Source organism: Mastigoproctus giganteus, chromosome 6, assembly GCF_048544385.1.
Source record: "Mastigoproctus giganteus isolate SK-2022 chromosome 6, ASM4854438v1, whole genome shotgun sequence".
NCBI classification, from domain to species: domain Eukaryota; kingdom Metazoa; phylum Arthropoda; class Arachnida; order Uropygi; family Thelyphonidae; genus Mastigoproctus; species Mastigoproctus giganteus.
Genome location: NC_143580.1, coordinates 236,585,485 through 236,606,008, shown reverse-complemented (window position 1 = coordinate 236,606,008; position 20,524 = coordinate 236,585,485). Strand labels below are relative to the sequence as shown.

Here is a 20,524-nt window from a genome sequence, read left to right as displayed (position 1 = left end):
AATTCAAAAGTACATCACCAAGGGTGTCAAGACTAATACTCAAGATTTCTAAGAGGTACAAGCTAAAGATTATAATGATTTATGCACCAACATCGAGCCATGATGATGAAGAGGTTGAAGAAATGTACACCGAAATTCAGAGTCTTCTAGATGAGCAGAAAACCCACTACACTATTATTATGGGGAACTTCAATGCTAAGGTTGGAAAAAGACAAAACAGCACAGAAAGGGGAACTATAGGAAATTTTGGAATTTGTGAAAGAAATGAAAGTGGTGAAAGACTTGTTGAATTTGCAGAATCTCAAGGACTGTCAGTAATGAACACTTTTTTCAAGAAAAGGGTGAACAAAAAGTGGACATGGAAGAGTCCAAATGGATTAACTACTAATGAAATTGACTTCATCCTCACTAACAGAAGATATATTGTGAATGATGTTACCGTCCTGAATAAGGTAAATGTTGGAAGTGATCACAAAATAGTAAGATGTACACCTGATTTAGATGTAGGAAAGGAAAGGAAAAAACTGACTCGAGTAAATAATACAAAGGTCTTTGAGATAACAGAAGAGGACGAAAAGCAGTATGTACTGGAACTTAAGAACAAGTTTGGCTTCTGCAGACTCTTCAGGACTAAGATATCGATGAGGAATATTACAACTTTCTGAAAGTGATAAAGCCCAAGAAATCTATAGGAAAAGAGAAATCGAAAGAAGAAAAATTAGCCAAGAAACACTTGTCATGATGAACCGAAGACGACAAGTGAAGAGCAAGAAAAACACTGACAGGGAGAAAATTGAGTATACTGAGTTATGCAAAGCCATTAGAAAGAGACTCAGAGAGGACATAAGAAGATTTAACACAAGAAAAGTAGAATAAGCATTAAGGGAAAACAAAGGATTTAAATCAGCAGCCATGAGCAGTAATACAGAAAGACAAATGATACTGAAACTAAAGAATAGCGATGGTGTACTTATAAACAGCAGAGAAGGCATAATTCAAATAGCAGAAGACAATTATAGAGAATTATACAAGGAGCGAGGGAATGATGCCAGCAGTGGAGAAGATGGATTGCAAAGTAGCAACACATACGACATACCCGATATTCTTCCTGATGAGGTAGAACATGCGTTGAAGAAAATGAAGAATCAGAAAGCCCCGGGGGAAGATGAAGTTAAGGTAGAGTTGTTAAAATTGGGAGGAAGAGACATAACACGAAAACTGGCAAGGCTCTTCACAAAGTGCATTAGAAAAGGTGTGACGCCTAAGCAGTGGAATAATGCAATCATAGTTTTGCTGCATAAGAAAGGAGATAAATCAGAAATTGGAAATTATAGACCAATTAGCTTGTTATCCCACATCTACAAGTTGTTCACAGGGGTCATTACTAACAGATTAGAAAGAATACTTGATGAGAATCAACCGAAAGAGCAAACTGGCTTTAGGACAGGATTCTCAACTATGGATCACCTTCACGTAATATCACAGCTAATGGAGAAAGCAAATGAATATAAAACACATTATGCCTGGCATTTGTGGATTATGAAAAGGCATTTGATCCATACAGCATAAGGCAATGTTTTGGGCACTGGAAAGACAAGGCATAGATACCCCATATATTATGTTTGTTGTGTTGTTTGGTTTTTAGGAGCATTAGCAACTAAGACCATATTGCTCCGGGGATATGCGGTGGTCATTTCCCTGACCTTTCCACATCCTCCATATTTGGTGGCTCATGGGCTTGAACCTCGGTCTAATCAAGAAGCATGTGCTACGCACTGCTGCGGAGGTGCCCCATATATTATGATTTTAAAGAAAATATATGACAGTGCTACATCCTTTATTAGACTAGACAAAGACAGTAGGAAATTTAAAATCGAGAAAGGAGTTCGACAAGGGGAGACAATATCTCCGAAGCTGTTTACTGCTGCCCTTGAGGAAGCTTTCAGAAGATTAGACTGGTCGCAGAAAGGAGTCAATGTGAACAGAGAGTACCTAAACCATTTACGATTTGCAGATGACATTGTGGTCATAAGCCACGATCCCAAAGAATTAGAGGAAAATCTTAATCAGTTATGCACAGTTAATAAGGATTTTGGACTAAAGATGAATATGGCTAAAACAAAAGTAATAATCAACAAGTATGCCACAGAAAGGAAAATAATGATTGAAGGAGCACTAATTGAAAAGGTGGAGTCATATACTTATCTGGGACAAGTTATTAGCTGTAATAATGATAAATGGCTGGAAGTCAAGAGAAGAATAAATTTTGGATGGATAGCATTCAGGAAATATCGTCACATATTGAAGAGCAATATCCCAGTTTGTCTGAAATGTAAAATAATGATTTTTTTTTTTGATTTGGTAGTTGTTGGCGCATCGGCTTCTGTGGCCATATTGCACCTCCCAAGGTTTTTTTTGCAGTACTTTGATCCAAGCCCGAGGCAGGAATCGAACCCGCGACCTTGGGGTTGCCGGGCAGGTACTTTACCCACTCGGCTAGCCCGGTCGGCTAGTGTAAAATAATGAAACAATGTATACTCCCCACCATGACTTATGGAAGTGAAACTTGGGCACTCACCAAAAGAATGGCAGAGAAGCTGAGAACTACACAGCAAAGAATGGAATGAATTATATTGGGAATCAGACTGTTAGATAAGAAGAGAAACACATGGATTAGGCAGCAAACTCAAGTAAAGGACATTCTTATCAAAACTAAAGAACTAAAATGGTCTTGGGCAGGACACGTAACTCGAAGACATGATGACAGATGGACTAAGAAAATAACAGAATGGTATCCAAGACAAAGGTGGAGATGGATAGATGAAATTCATGAGTTTGTGGGTAGTAAATGGATGGCCAGTGCTCAAAACAGAAGGAAAGTTGCTGGTGAGGCCTTCATCCTGCAGTGGATTGAAAATGGCTGATGATGATGAAACAAATATTGTCATTGAAACAAATTTTTTTTGAATTATAAAAGATGCAAATTTAACTGCCCTCAGATGGCACTTAAATTTCTTATAACACCAACTGGAAAGCAGTAATATAATTTAATCAAAAACATTAGTAATATGGTCTTCAAGGCCATTGTTGTAACCCCTTTCTCGGAACATTTTTTTCCGGAAACTGTGCTGTAATGGATCGTCTTTTTTTATTTTACAGATTAAAACTATGCTTCATTTCGATCCTAAATACTCATTGTATAGTTTTTGTGTTTTTTATTAGTTTTTTCACAGAAAATACATGGGAGTAATTACTCATTTGGGCTATCCTGAGTTATCTCGTGTATGCCAAAAAGTGTGCAAATTATACAGATTTTTTTTTAATAAATTAAAAAGAAAGGCACAGAAAAAGTCTACATTACTCATTATATAAATAAATTTAAAAAATCAAATGGAACGCACAAGCAGTAATCGCGAACTAACTACATTCTGACACATAGCAGCCACAAATGGACAGGCGAGGTAAATGTCGCTTACAAGGTGGCAGTTCAAAAGGATGCCGAAATATTTTTCGATATTGTTTTTGTGCATTATTTTTGTGGGTTAAGTATTCTGCATTTAGGATGGCAAATTATATTTTGCTTATTGACAGCACAGGAACATGCGCTACTGTTCTGACATTGCTGTACAATATAAGTAAAACGAAAGCCAGTTGTTTTCTGCCAGGCGTAAGAAAATGCTGAGAAAATTTAGGATTTACCTGCAAAATTAGCAGGATAAATGCCAGAGAAAATACGTTTCGGTCCTAAATTTGGAGGTACTATAGTTTGCGTCAGGTATTATTGTATCCCGAGATATTTCGTGTAGTTCCAAATAACTTTTAAAACTAAAAACGAGATATCTCGGGATAATCCAGGAAGCAGTTAAAATGACTTAATGACTCAAAATTGGCACACACCGTTTCTGTGTGTATATGGAATATTTAATAAATAATCAGTCACTTGTTAAATATTCTAAATGAATGCAGAAAACTGTGCTAACTTTAGAGCTTGGTAGCATCCAAAAAGTAACATTTATATTATGCCTTCATATCTACATAATTCTGCAACTACAACAATTCTACAAATAATTACCTTCTTCTAACAAATTCTTGACCTTCATCCTTGGCATCTTTATGAACATATTACCAATACATACCCAGTCTTTTCTCACTTTTGCTTCTTCCTTTTCAGACCCACGGGATAGTGCCCTGAAAATGAAATGTGAATGAAATTTTTAAAAAATAATAATAATAATAATAATATACAGAGTAATAATACAGTCAAGTTAAACATGGGTAAACGAAATATGAAACTGCAGGATTACCCAAAATCAAAAACAAGACCTTTTGCACTGAATCAGATATGCTGCCTGCATATGAGAAAGTGATGAAAATATTCAAGAGGCAAACAGTCTGTCTGTACATAGTGAATGATGGTGGCCATTTCAATAGTATTTAACCACTAAAATATGCTATATTCTTGATAATATTTAATTAATAATTACTCATTGTATACAACAAAAATTACTATCACTTACTGTAAACTACTACAAAGGGTACTAGGAAAGCTTTGCAATACAGCTTTGTTTATTTAATTTTTTCAAAGTAATTTCCTCTACATTCAATACACCTCTCCATCCTCCGAAACCAATCTTTAAACCAGTTCTGCCAAGTTTCACTAGGGAGTAAAGCACACTCGTTGTCACAAGCCCGTAGAAGGTCCTCATCACTGGAAAACCGCCTCCATTTTAGCTTCATTTTCACATGCGGGAATAGTGCAAAGTCGCAGGGAGCAAGGTCTGGCCTGTAGGGAGGGTGCTCGAGAAGTTTCAGTCCTGTCGTGGTCAAATATTCGGTGCAGGCTTTGGCGCGGTAAGCTGCAGCATTATCGTGATGGAGGTGTCCATTCTTGACTTTGGCCGCAGTATACCACTTAGCTGTGACTGTCTTCTGTGTGTCCAAAATGACACGTTCCACAATTCCACTCGATTTGAAAAATATAGCTATCATTTTCTTCTTTACAGATCGGGATTTTCCGACAACTACGGGTGTGTCGTCATCATCAAAGACCCAAACTTTGTTTTGAGCCTTGGTCGGCAGATCGTAATAGTACAGCCAAGTCTTGTCACCTGTCACGATGTTGTTCACATACCGAGATTGTCCTTTATCAAACTTTTTTAACATCTCCCGGCACCAAGTCACACGTCGTGTCATCTGCTCTTCAGTCAGTTGATGCGGCACCCAGAGAGAACAAAGTTTCTTCACGTGCAAATGATCTTGCAGAATCGAACGAATTGCTGGTGCATCTAGGCCCAAAGTATCCTCTATCTGTTGGTAAGTCACTCGCCTGTTTTCGTCAAGCATTTTCCTCACAACAGTAACGTTTTCCTCCGTAACTGACGTTCGTGGCCTTCCCGGCCTCTCAGAATCCTCCAGAGTGAAATTTCCCCTTTGGAATTCTCTATACCACCTGAATATCGTTGTACGATGTGGACAATCATCATCTAGTGCAAGAGTCATTTCTTGTAAGCACTGGTCTATGGTTAAACCACGCACGAAATTATACCGCAAAACTGTCCTTATCTCATTTCGTGACCACGATGCCATCGCAAGCACTTTACACTCTCACTACTAATGAATAACTGAGCCCATCGACTTGGCGCGGCGGCTACTATGCACGTATGAACATGTCTCAACATGCAGCAACAAGCAGCTTCCTGTGATTCATTGTTGCGTCATATTGCAAAACTTTCCTAGTACCCTTTGTATTAATCACAGATTCTTAAGAATTCTTGTGATTTCCTTTTTCATTACCCTAACCTCCTGAAGTTTACCTACCATTTCATGGACAATCCTTTATACAGGGTGTTTCAGTTAAACGTTTCAGAACTTCTAAGAGGGGTAGGGTACATCCTGACAACTCGAAATCATTTAGCAATGTGGGGTCGGAAATGCTTTCCTGAAGCGGTGTTGTACACAGAAGCACCATAAAGAAAAGAGACCGTAAGTGAGAAATCGTTTTAATAATACATGAAAAGAAGCAAAAGGTACATGGATTAAAGTAAGTGTTCGAAGTTTCTTCCACGGGCTACAATGCACGCCTCACATCTCCGACGCATGGACATCCGAACATTCTGGAATACTCCAGGCGAATTTCGAATTTCTTCGGCAGCTACTGCGATTCTTGCAACCAGCTCCTCAGCATTGTCAACAGGGGTGTCATAAACTAGCGATTTCATATGACCCCAGAAATAAAAATCAAGACATGATAGGTCGGGTGACCGAGCAGGCCAACGCACGGGACCACCACGTCCGATCCACTGTTGACCAAATGTGACATCCAGGTAGTTACGAACATCTCCGCTATAATGGGCAGGGGCTCCATCGTGTTGGAACCACATTGTCTGTTGCGTCGATGCAGAAATCTGTTCATCTCTCAAAAGTTGTGGCAATACTTGCAGCAGAAAGATCAAGTAGATAGGTCCGGTTAGATGACACGGTAACAGGTAAGGTCCGATGAGGTGATCTCCCATAATACCGGCCCATACATTGACCGAAAATCGAATCTGTGCTGCACAACGTCGTATTGCATGCGGGTTCTCGACCGCCCAGATATGTACGTTATGCGTGTTGAAAATTCCTTCCCTTGTGAAGGAATATTCACGGTCATAAGAAATCGCTAGTTTATGACACCCCTGTTGACAATGCTGAGGAGCTGGTTGCAGGAATCGCAGTAGCTGCCGAAGAAATTCGAAATTCGCCTGGAGTATTCCAGAATGTTCGGATGTCCATGCGTCGGAGATGTGAGGCATGCATTGTAGCCCGTGGAAGAAACTTCGAACACTTACTTTAATCCATGTACCTTTTGCTTCTTTTCATGTATTTTTAAAACGATTTCTCACTTACGGTCTCTTTTCTTTATGGTGCTTCTGTGTACAACACCGCTTCAGGAAAGCATTTCCAACCCCACATTGCTATATGATTTCGAGTTGTCAGGATGTACCCTACCCCTCTTAGAAGTTCTGAAACGTTTAACTGAAACATCCTGTATATTTCCATTTGAATAAAGATGATCTGAACTGTTCAAGACCATTTTTTGTTCAAGAACAAAGCAAAATAACAGGGGTAGTTGTTGTTATTTGTTTTTTAGGAGCATTAGCAACTAAGGCCATATTGCTCCGGGATATGCGGTGGTCATTCTCTGACCTTTCCGCATCCTCTGTATTTGGTGGTGACGGGCTCGAATCCCGGTCTAATCAAGAAGCGTGTGCTACGCACTGCTGCGCCTTCCCACCTGGCTACGGAGGCGGCTCACAGGGGTAGTACAACTCCAGCAAACTAAAAAGATTCAAGATTCAAATCTAGTTTGGAACATTTTCCCAGTTATTTTCAGCCGTAATAAATGGTGTAGTACCTGGTAATAGTTTTTAAGAAAACAATATAGTGCAAGCTCAAAATAATGTGGCCTACTACACTGTGATTCCAAATATACTGAACATTTGGGCTCACATCTGATGAGTATAGGCCTAGCACACCCAGGGTCCTGAGCTGGATATCATCATTTCTCTCTCTCTCTCTCTCTCTCTCTCTCTCTCTCTCTCTCTCTCTCTCTCTCTCTCTCTCTCTCTCTCTGTAATTCACAGTTTTGTTTTGTTTTTTGGCTGGTGCAGCATAAGCCTCAGGCTTCCTTGCACCATATGGCTAATAAAAATAAAAATAAATAATTAACTTATTAGTGCCCTTGTAAATCCTCAGTTGTCTCAGTTGCAATGACATCCATTAAAACATTAAAGAGCAGGTTAGCCACTTACCTTTGTAAGTCAAGAGGCTAACTGCTAATTTAGCAGAACAAATTTGGAAGCCACAACCAAAGCATACAGCATTTTGTGTAGCTTGATAAGGTTGGCTTCGGAAGATGGAATCCTTCTATACTCCAACACTCCATCACATATTCAATCATTTATCTTTTGGCATTTTAGTTCACAAATCACATTACTTGAAAACATATGCTGCAAAGGAGACAAGATCATCTTAGCGAATTACGTGTATTTTTGTATGTGATTCCTTAAATCATTTTTCTATTTAAATGCAGTGCAGCATAAAGCACAACCTCATTCTATATGTAGCTTCTCTTTTTTGTAGTCCCCATAAAAAAAAAAAATTATCCACTTCATTTGCCTAACAATTCTATAAATTTATTCAAACTGTCCACTTCCACAAAACTAGGTAGAAGTTTGTTTCAATAATCACTCTTGAGATGAAAGCATATTTTAACATGTTTACCTTACAACCATCCTTTTCCAATTTAATAATGATAGGAAGCCACCACCTTTTGCTGCACTGACCAAAGAAAAGGCACCTCTGTAGCCAGGTGGGCAGGAGCAGCAGTGCGTATCACATGTTTCTTGATTAGACCAGGGTTCGAGCCCATGCCCACCAAATACAGAGGATGCGGAAAGGTCAGGGAATGACCACCGCATATCCCCGGAGCAATATGGCCTTAGTTGCTAATGCTACTAAAAACCAAATAACAAACAGAAGAAAGAAAAATAATAATGATAACTAGGGGGCTTCGCCCCCTGCTCTCCCACCCCCACAAACGGCTTTTCTACGTAAAATGTAGAGGTATACGGAGTACGTCAAATCTTTTCTACGTAAAAGATACACCTGTCAAAACGCACTGGTTTAAATCTAATCAGGAAATAACTTATGTAATTATTTACCTGTGCATTTGTAGTGTGCGGCATTCTCAAAGTCGAATATATATCACGGTAAATCTCCAGAACGGTGCACACCCTCCAACATGGTGGCAAGCAAAACAGTGGGAAAGCAGTGATTGACAAGTTGTGACTCCCATATTTCGACAGACAGGAACAAAGCAAAGCAGTGGGTGTTTTTCCCCACATTTGCTGCTGGGGAAAAACCGGGAACTCGTTTTCCCATTTCCCATCAGAAAAGGGAGGTGCCTTCACCTGTCTATTATCACCGTCTTCCTCGCTTTCATCGAAGTACCTGCTGATGGATACTATCCTGGACTTCAGCCAATATCATCACTATGTAATTATTTACCTGCATTTACATAGATCACTTAGGAAAAGGCCTTTTACTTCAGGTTCCATAATACCCACGAGTGCTTCAGTAGTAAAATCGTCAAAACCTCCCCCTCCTACCAACATACGAAGTTCTGCTTTTGCACCGATTCCATTTTTTGCCAGTTTGACCATATTTCCTGAATGAACTGACTCTAGCCATACATTTTTCCACAGGCATTTAACGTTGACAGTTTTACTTCTATCAGCAACAAAGCTATGATTCTGATACAGTCCACAATTGAAAAATTTCCATGCCTCCATTATTTCAATAGATTCAGAATCAATTTTTTCCAAAATCCATTATAACGATTTTCTGATGTAATGAGTTTTAAAGGTGGATCTAATGACTGAATGAAAGAAGTTGTATTAACCCAGTACAGCTGTGGCAGTAGAAACATAACTTTAACGTTTGGATGACTTGGTGTGTTATCCAATAGTAATAACACTTTGAAATCTAGATTTTTCCATGAGTTCAACAAGTACAAGTTGAACAGCACAGAACATAACACAGGAATTTTCCAACAAAATAAAATACAGGGATTTCTCAATAATTTTTTTTGACTAGCGAGTCAATAGTGGGGATTCAAAAAGAGTGGAAATGTTGAAATCCATCCAACATATTAACAGGGTTTTCCCCACACAATAAGCTCAAAAATACCCTGTTATGCGTGGTTTACCGAAATTCTCTAACCGTGAAACAGTGTTGTATAAGTACCGTGCTGTGCAAGGATTGCTGCAATGTATCAATTGCATTAGAGCGAAACCGTGTTGTACAAGTACTGTGTTATACGTCTGTATTTACAAAATATTACGCCACAGTATTTAAAAATATACGATTTTCATTAATATACAAAAAATGTTAGAGAATCACGTGCACAATGTTGGTGAACATAATGGAAGCAGTTGTCAATATAAAGACTGCACAGGGTGTTCGACTACGGTAATCTGAAGCCAGAATGGGGAAAATGCATAATCTATCAAACTTTGAAAAAATGTCTTATCATGCATGCACAATTAGCAGGAGCCACAATTCAAGAAACGAAAGGCTTAACTAGTGTCTCAAAAGCATTCATCTCAAAGGTTTTTAATGAATGGAAAATAAGTGGTTCTTCAACATCTCAAAGGCATAAAGGTAGCAGAAAAACAATACTTCAAAGAGCAATGCCATCATGCTCTAAGGAAGACTATATGGAAAAATAGGCCATCCAGTGTTCAGTAAATAACATCTGAATTCAACCAAGTGCACAGATGCCCATCCAACTATAACATGTGTAGGGAATGGCAGTCATCTGCCTTTCAGAAGCCACTTGTTTCAGAGAAAAAACAGAAAATCCACCTACAGCGGTGCCAAACACTTTTTGGTCAATGGAACAAATTCACACGGTCAGACAAATCACAATACACTTTGTTTTGTATTGATGGTAGGCACAGAGTGACAAGACCTCACAAAGCAATGAACCCTGCTCGCCCTGTTAAGACAAGCATCTGGAGGCATTATCGTGGTATAGGGAATGTTTTGTTGGCATAGACTGGGTCCATTAATATCGGTGGAAGTTGAGCATCATCCAGAGAGTACCTGAATTTTGTATCAGATCTACTGCACCCTATTATGTTACACTTTTATCCCAGGGGTGACAGCCATTTCACAAATGACAGTGCATATTGTGCAAGAATGGTTCAGAGAATATGCACAGATTTCACCATTTTCTCTGGTTCACACATTCATCTGATCTCAGTACTATTGAGAATATGTGGGATAAGAGAGAGAGAGAGAGAGAGAGAGAGAGAGCACTATTCGGCAACAAAGTCCTCTTCCTCCAACTTTTTCGCAGCTGTGCAATATTTTTCTGAAGACTGGTTACAATCAGACCAAAATGCACTAAAATACCTTACAGAATCCAAGCCAGGCCGCACACTTGCTGCGATTCAAAGAAAAATGGCCTGATCTGATACTCAATAAAGGTTCATATATATTTTTGACCAATGCATGTATAATAAATAACAATAAAAATTTTTTTAAAAATAAATACTAAAGTAAACGATAATAAAAAAATAAACATCTGCAATGTGCTTCCTTCTTCCCATAAGTCCCCATGCTATTAGCCTCAACTACTCACAGAGGTGTGATTGATTGATTGATTGATTTAAAAATTTTTGGTGCGAGAGCTACTGCGGCTAAAATGCACTCACGGAGATAATTTATTCTAGTAATCCAACTCACTACGTTAAAGAAACCTTCAATCTGGTCTAAATCCTAAAACTTTCAATCTAGTCCTTGAGGTTGTCAAAGACATTCTCTCAGATATGCCAGACAAGCTGTACTTGCTACCTGGGAGTCTAATGCTGATGGAACTGATATTCGGGTGACATTCAAGTCAAGTGGACCGAATTTCGGCAAAGTCCTGACAGTTTGTGACAGCCAAATCCTCTGCTTGCACCTTCGCGATGGTGGGACTGTGAGTAATTTTGGGTATAACCTCCATGCACAAGCACACTGTGGGTGACCACCCAGGTGTGAACCAACGTAAGCAGGGGTCGAGGTGTGGCACCCACCCCACATGGAGGAATGCCACCCCTCTGTGTTACCAGACAATACTAGGTTGTAGATGCCTCTCACCAACCAGTGCAATACCACCACTCCTTGGAGGTTTGAAGTGGTGGAACCCATGTTTAGTCTCCAGAGCTAAGTACCGGTCAACCCTTCCCCATCTCTTCCATCATGCAGTATGACTGATGACTTTTGAGGTTATGATGAACATCATGGCAACATACAATCTTCTTTACATTTCGAGGGTATAGCTCTAAAACAGTGTTTGCAGCACGGCCGCTAGTTAGTACACCAGACCGAACCTATTGGTAACGCTTTAGGAGGCTTCCATATCAGCTGGTGTATAATCTTGCTACCTCTACTCTGCCAGATAGTGACTGGAGGGAGTCCCAGTAGTGTATATACGGAGTGAATTGTCGAGGCCATGTTATGTCAAGGATCTGGGTATATTCTTACCAAGTGCACGCCATATCGTAAAATTTTATTACTTCATACAGCATGTCCTCTCCCCCCCCCAACTTTTTCTTACTATTGAATACACCATGAATTGTCAAACTAATAGAGTAAGGTTATCTGTGAAAAGATCTAAACCTCCCAAACACTTCCTAGTTCATTTCACAAATATACGTGATCTCAATTCTAATATCAACAATGTCCATTTCCACTTGCAGTCTGCCAAACCCCATGTACTTTTCTGACAGAATCTCAGTTATCAGTTGATTCAACCACTGCTCATCTCAGTTGCCAAAATTATTCGCTGTATGATTCCTTTCATCTCAAAGATGGTACTTGTGCATATGTCCGTTCCAATATTCCCTGACAGAGACTTGATAATTTGGAATCTCCTCTTTTCGATCTTCTCTGGCTTAAAATCTCTCTACATTACTGTGTCAAATTCATCTCTTTTCTCTACCTTTCTCCCAACTCCACTAATCACTTAGAACTCTTTGCAACTTGACTTTCTCCAGTCAGACTTTCCTAACAGTGAGGTAATTTTCCTTGGTGACTTTAACGTTCACAACTCCAGCTGGCTTCCGTTTTCTAGTCACACCAACCCAGCTGGTCGAGATGCTAAGGCTTTTGCAATTACTAATGACCTTGCACAGATTGTTCATTTACCTACAAGAATACCAGACAATCCTAATCATACAGGCAACATGTTTGATCTTTTTCTCACAAACAACCCTTCTAAGTAAACGGTCGAAGTAAGTGGTCCTTTAGACACCTCAGATCACAACTTGGTGATTGTCTCTTCTCCAATGGAGCCTTTATCTCATGGCTATTCCCAACCTCATGTCGTTTGGCATTAAAAGAATGCAAAATGGAATGACCTGCGAGATTTCTTTTCTTCTTTTCCTTGGTCGGATTACTGTTTCAAAACTTCTGATGTCAACGTTTGCTCAGATCATGTCAGTGAAATCATTCTTGCAGGAATGGAATCCTTTATCCCACACTCCACTTCAAAATCTCGTCCTTTATCTAAACATTGGTTTTTCCAATAAATGTGCTAAGGCTGTTCAAGAGAAGAACGTTGCATATTGTAATTGGTTTGTTTCTAATTCTTCAGTTTCATTTTCTGCCTACACCAAAGCTCGCAACAATTGTAAAAATTATTCAGTCCAAAACTAGAGTTTTAACAGGCTAAGAGTAGAAAACTTGCTTCTTGCCCAAATGGTAGCCGAGCATTCTGGTCTCTTGCCAAAGCTATTGGCCACAACTTTTGCCCATCTCTGCTCCCACCTCTGTCCAAACCAGATGGTTCTGTTGTCACTTCAGCCAAGGATAAAGCTGACCTGCTAGCATCCCATTTTTCTTCCAACTCATGTATTAATGATCTTGGTAAAAACACTTCCCACCATTCCCAACACGCTGCATTCAATGCCTCCTGTGGTCTTCCATCAAAAGGATGTCATAAGGATTTTGACGAATCTTGATGCTAAGAAAGCTCCAGGTCCTGATGGTATTTCTCCACTTGTTCTCAAAACCTGTGCTCCTGAACTTACTCCTGTTCTTTGCCACCTTTTTTCACTTTCTTATTCCAAAGGTGTGTTTCCTTCTGCTTGGAAGTTTGCTCATATCCAGCCAGTTTCTAAAATGGGTGACAATCCCTCCCATCCAATTATTGTCCCATTGCAATTACTTTGGTGGCAGTGTTTGGTGGGTCGGAAAACTGCTAGCTTGGGGGGAGACAAAGACCAATAGATTGACAGTAGCCACTGGCAGAGGTGAAAGAGATTCTCACACTGCTTCTATTAGAATGAGCAGAAGCCTGAAAAACAAGATGCATGGTATTTCAGAGACTGCTGGGAGCCATTGCGGTACAAGTAAACACATGGGTTGTGTTAGGGTAGCTAAGAATAGAAACAGGTGCAGGTATACTTGCATGTACACCAATGCTAGGAGTTTAGTAAATAAATTTGATGAATTTGAGGTATTGCTCAAAACATCAAAGGAAGATATTGTTGGGATATCAGAGACGTGGTGTCACACAGATATAAGGGATGCAGAACTGCAATTTGGGGAGTACAACGTCTACAGAAAGGATAGACAGGATAGGAAGGGGGGAGGGGTTATGCTATTAGTTAAGAAACACATAAAAACCAAGGAAGTGAAGCCAGTCGACATCACTGGACAGTGCAGTGTTGAGTCAGTTTGGTGTGACATAAGCATTGGGAGATCAAAATTGAGAGTAGGAGTGTGCTATAGGCCTAATGACTCTGATGAGTATAATAAGGAACTGTACAGGGAAATAGAGTGGGCCAGTAAATCAGAGAGTCTTATAATGGGAGATTTTAATTTCCCAGATATTGACTGGAATTTGGGGGCTGGTTACTCACACACTAGCAGGGCTTTTGTGGATTTATTGGATGATTGTTTTCTACATCAGCATGTTCGGGAGACAACTAGAGGGAGTAATACTCTTGATTTGATTATCAGCAGTGATTCTTCATGCATTAAGAATCTGCAGATAAATGAACCACTAGGTGGCACTGATCACAGTGTGCTGAAGTGGGATTTACTCAAAGAGGTAACTACCATTAGGGGTAAAGGGAAGGGTTATTGCTTCCGTAAAGGCGACTACGATGGACTGAGACAGTATTTAAATTCTATACAGTGGGACCAACTGATGATGTTACCAACAGCAAATTCAAAATGGGAAGCATTCAAAGAACTTATCTTGGAAGCTACTAGGCTTTACATACCAACTAAGAAATATTGTTCAAGGTTTAGGCCAAAATGGATGTCAGATGAACTAATGAGGCATATGGCAGAGAAGAAAAATGCATGGGATACTTACAAATTAACACATGACACAGAAGCCTATGATAGATACAAGTTGATATGCAACCAAGTTACAAAGGAGGTTAGGCAGGCGAAGGCAGATTACGAGAAATCCTTGGGAAGGGATGCAAAGAAAAACAGCAAAGAGTTCTTTACTTATGTAAACTCTAGAAGGAAGGGGATGAATCAGATTGGTCCACTTGATATTGATGGGTCAACTGTTGATGATCCTGCTCAGGTAGCTAACAAACTAAATGAATATTTTGCATCAACATTCACACATGAGGAGTTATTCAGCAAGGGGAATGCCACAAGTGTATTTAACTCTAGCAGTAAGCTACAGAATCTTGAAATAACTGGGAGTAAAGTGGAGGAGAAACTGTTGAAGATAAACACAAGAAGGGCACCCGGGGTGGATGGGATCTATCCAGTTATATTAAAGGAGGCAGCAAAGGAAGTAAGCAAACCCTTAGCCATAATTATGAGAGCTTCCTTGGACTCAGAGGAGGTACCCATAGACTGGAAATGTGCAAATGTGACCCCAATTCACAAAGGCTGACACAAGTAATTATGGACCTGTGAGCTTAACTTCTGTTCCAGGAAAATTAATGGAGGCACTGGTTGAAGAACTGCAGGATCATTTAGACAAGACTTCAGTTATAGCTCAGACACAGCATGGTTTTGTTAAGGGGAAGTCTTGCCTGACCAACTTGATTGGATACTAGGATGCAGTCACAAAAGAACTGGATGCAGGGAATAACTTTGATATTATATACTTGGATCTTAGAAAGGCTTTTGATACTGTTGCACATGGAAGACTGCCACACAAATTGGAGCAGTGTGACATTGGAGGCAAATTGCTGCTATGGATAAAGGGGTGGTTGAGGGGGAGAAGACAGAGAGTTTTAATCAATGGACACTGCTCATCGTGGACTAATGTTATTAGTGGAGTCCCTCAGGGCTCAGTGTTGGGTCCATTATTGTTTTCTGTATTTATAAATGATATTGATGATGGTATATCAAGCTTAATGTCCAAGTTTGCAGATGATACAAAGGTTGGCAGAGTTGTCAAGGACACTACTGACACTATGCTGCTGCAACAGGATCTGGAAAGGTTGAGCAGATGGGCTGAGAGGTGGCAAATGAAGTTTAACATTGACAAATGTAAAGTACTACACATGGGAAACAGCAACCCCAGAGCAACACTGACAGTGGTAGAGAATGAAAGGGACTTGGGGGTGGTTGTGCAGGCAGATATGAAGTTCTCTGAGCAGTGCAGACGGGCTGCAAGAGTAGCTCATGGAGTATTGTCAATGATATACAGGAATTTTTCCAGCAGGGATAAGGAGGTGATTATTCCACTGTATAAGGCAATGGTCAGGCCACACCTAGAGTACTGTATACAGGTCTGGAGGCCTCATTTCAAGAAGGATGTAGAGCTGCTGGAACGAGTACAGAGAAGGGCAACAAGATTAGTGAATGGAACAAAGGGGTGCTCTTACGAAGAAAGGCTTAAGTTTTGCAAATTACAGTGTCTGGAGACTAGGCACCAGCGAGGTGATCTGATAGAGGTGTATAAAGCCTTGAATGGTTTAAGCATGCTCAATGCTGATGGGATTCTTCCTCTAGCTCAGAAAAATCACCTGAGAGGGCATAAATTCAAATTGAGGAAAGACAGATGTAGGATAGACGTGCAGAAATTTGCCTTTAGCCAGCGGGTGGTTAGTTGGTGGAACAGACATCCATCCCTTGTGGTGGAGGGTGATAGCCTAAATAAGTTTAAGGCTCAGCTGGACAGGTATTTTGAACGAACAGAGGGGTGAAGTGGAAGTGGGGTTTTTTTTTTTTTTTTTGGCTGATGCTGCATAAGCTTGCTTTCTTGCATCAAATGCCTCTACTAATGCTAATACTTCTACTCTTTCTAAAGTAATGGAGAAATCAATTAACTGCCAACTCTTAAACTACCTAGAAACCTTCTTTCTGATGAACGATCACCAGTATGGATTCCATGAGTGTCACCCCACTAGTGATATTCTGGCTTATCTTACCCATTTATGGACAAATTAAATGGAAAAGTTTGGTGAAACACAAGCAGTTGCTCTTGACATCTCAAAGGCTTTTGATCGTGCTCTAGTATAAAGGTCTTCTAAACAAGCTTCCATCTTATGGTGCCAACTATTTTTTGTAATTGGTTATTCAGTTTCCTCTGTGATCGCTCACTGAGGGTGATGGTAGGTGGCTCTCTCTCTTTTAACATTTCCAATAATGCTAGTTTCCCACAAGGTTCAGTTCTTTCCCTCACTCTTTTCTTCTTGCCACTTTCCATTTTGAGAAACCCTGCCCTGCTCAATCAGCTTCAACTTCTCGAATATCCGCTACCAAATCTTAAATGCTGATCTCCAGGTAATTCTCCAGCGGGTCAAAGACAACTTAGTTGATTTCAATCCTTCTAAAACTCAGTCTTGTCTTATATAGCAAAAAGGATTCTTCTGCTCCTATGCTTATCTTTGGTGACACTCAGAATTCTAGGCAAAATGATATATCTCTTTTGGAGATTACCCTGACTTCTAATCTCTCTTGGCACAAGCACATTATAAATACTGCTTCCTCTGCATTAAAAAAACTTGCTTTTCTCTTTCGCTCTCGGCGTTACTTTTCTTCCAAACAGCTGTTCACTCTGTACAAATTGCAAATCTGCCCTACCATGAATATTGTTCCCACAACTGGGGCAGTTCCCCCAATACCTCTCTCAGGATTCTAGATTCCATTCAGAAGAGGGCAGTTAGGTTAATTAATTATTCATATCTAACAGAATCTCTCCACTTGCTGTCTCATAGACGTACTGTTTCTGCTGCAAGCCTCTTATAGAGATACTTCCATGGGCACTGTTCTTCCGAATTGGCTTCTATAATTCCCGCTCTCTCTCAAAACAGTCCGAACACATGCCACCACCACTAGCCAACATCCATTTACTGTCCAGCTTCAAACTCACAGAACCAACTTTTCATCTTCCTTGTTTATTCATTCAATTGCCATTTTCTGGAACATCCTTCCTTCATACTTATTTCCTGAAAATTACAGTCTACAGAAGTTCAAGTCTAACGTTAACAAATATCTTCTTTAGTCTTCTCAACCTCCAACCCAAGCATGGTACTAAGTACTATAGGTTTTAATACCTTTCGTGTTTCGGGTTTTCATAAAAAAAAAAATCTTTCACATAATATAAATTTTGGGACCGTAAATTCTGGAATAATTTAAAATAATAAATTTCATTATTACCTTCATTCAGTTTCACTATCCCTCCCCTTTAGAGCCATATAGGTCAATGAAGTGCTCTCTAAAGTGTCTAATTCATAGGCCTCGTAGCCTACATATTAAGTCTTTCCTCATGTGGGACACCATGCAGATTTCACCATGGAGGTTGCCCATCTTTGGACCCTTTCAAGAAGCGATGTCTTTTGTCTCCATACTTGGACATGCTATTCCAAGTGTGGTCTTACAAATACTTTATACAGTGGAATTATGACCTCCCTCTCTCCACAAGCAAATATTCAATCGGTTGAATGTTTTCTTGCAGAGAAAGAACACTGTGGGCCTTTCTTGCTACCTGTCTAAACTTCGTGGAGAAGTTCATGTCGGACCACATCTTAATTTCCAAATCACTTTCTTCCTCTACTGATTTTAATTCAACCCACCAAGTGTGTACATTATTTCGTGGTGGCTATTCCCTAAGTGTAAGGGAATAGTCACCACTTTTGCATTTTGCTACATTAAAACAGAGCTGCACTTTTCTGGCCATCCCCTAAGCCTGTACAAGTCATCCTGAAGGAACACTTCTTGGTGTCGATTATTAATTACTCTTCCAATCTTCACAGCATTAGCATTAGTAGTGGTGGCAAATGATGCAAGAAAGCAAGCTTAAATAGCATCAGCCAAATAAAAAAAATAAAAAATACACTTCCCATTTCACCTATCCATTTCCTCTAATAGTTTCTGTAGTTCTTCCTTGTATGTATTCAAGCTATCAACTTCCACAACAGATGGAAGTTTCTTCCGGCAATGAAACACCTGCTGGCTAAATGCAAACTTCCACACATCCATTCTGCAACCATTCTTCTTCAATTTGAATTTGTGCCCCCCACATGCACAGTCTGAACGAGAGGAAAAATCCCATCAGCTTGCTCAATCCATTCAAAGCCTTAAACTTCACCCATAAAATTTTGACATCAGATGATGTGAAAGATGAAAGCATGGTTAATAATCAGTACCAATCAGCATTCTTTCAGGATGTATAAATTTAAGAGGATATAAACTTAAGTTTAATAGCAATAAGGGGATATAAATTTGATGGGTGGGAGAGGGAGAGAGAGAGAGATTCTCTCTTAAAATTATACAATAAGGGATTATATAATATTATACAATGAGGGTATATAAATTTATTTATATTCCCTAACCAAGGATAATGATATAAATTTATTTATATTCCTTCACTGACATTAATTAATTTAAGAGCATATATAAATCACTTTATATTCCTTCATGTGTTGTCTGAGAAAGAGTAAAGATGTCATCAGCAACTAGTTTACTCAATCCACTTATTATATATCTTGCTATAACATATCCTGATTACTGTCCATCTTTGTATCATCAACAAAACTTTAACATTAAACTTGAAATGCAACTCATTTTAAACTTAATCCCATACTGTTTTTAATATTTATTAACAACAATGTTTTTAATAAATATTAAAAACAGTATCAGACCAAACACTGAAGCAAGAGGGACCTCACTCATAACACTAGTTCAATGTTCCCAAACTTTCTCGGTTCATGGTTCCCTTAGTTCCCATAGCCTTTAAAATCAACCAAATTATAATAATAAAGAAATTATTTATGTCATACAAATGTTAAAGAATGTTTATTCTTCATCATCATGATCGACTAAATGCACACTCATTAATGGTTCTTTATTCATTGTTGGCATGGCACTCGTTGGAAGCACAAGGAGTCGTTTTCTTCTTCTTCGGAAATGCTTCAAGAGTTTTATGTTTCCAAGACAGTCTTTTCTTTTCTTTAGAAATTTCACGATAGCAAGCATAAGCAATTTTTTTAAATCTGTAGCAACTTTCCTAGTGTGCTCAAAATTTGAATCTTGTGACTAGAAAATCTCAATTGCTTTTTCTGTGTTGAAAAGCTTCGTCAAGCCCCTTGAGAGTAAAGGAACGAACAGGAGTTTCATCGGTTAAATCTTTTTCCTCAGCTTCTTCACATTTTGCCATTTCAAGGTCTTCATTTGAGCTCTGCATCTTGTGTTTGAAGCAAATCAGTGATGTTAGTTGTAGAAACCTCAAGCTGCAATTGGTTAGCAATATTAACGACCACTTCTGTTTCATTTTGTATGATCTCTGCTGGTTCTTGAAATCCTTCAAAATTATCAATAAAATGACAGTTTATCTTCTCTGTAATTTTGTCCCACACTCGTTTTATTATTTTGATCGCACCTAAAATAGGGATTTTTTCCAAAATTCTTTAAGAGTTGGACCTCCCTACTTATCGCTGCCTAAAAAAATTAATGCATGCACAGTAGTAATGTGTTGTATAACTATGCACGGGAATTGAAATGC

General features: G+C 39.3%; 1 protein-coding gene across 3 annotated transcripts in view; it reads right to left on the bottom strand.

Annotated features, from left to right (window-relative positions):
• The window catches only part of Pdrg1 (Pdrg1 prefoldin-like subunit), a 99,643-nt gene that overhangs the window by 34,541 nt on the left and 44,578 nt on the right, over positions 1-20,524 (bottom strand). For all 3 annotated transcript variants that reach the window (XM_090375779.1, XM_090375778.1, XM_090375776.1), the window contains exon 3: positions 4,073-4,188. In XM_090375779.1, the coding sequence (XP_090231905.1) occupies positions 4,073-4,188 (116 nt within the window). The remainder of the gene's footprint in view (positions 1-4,072; positions 4,189-20,524) is intronic.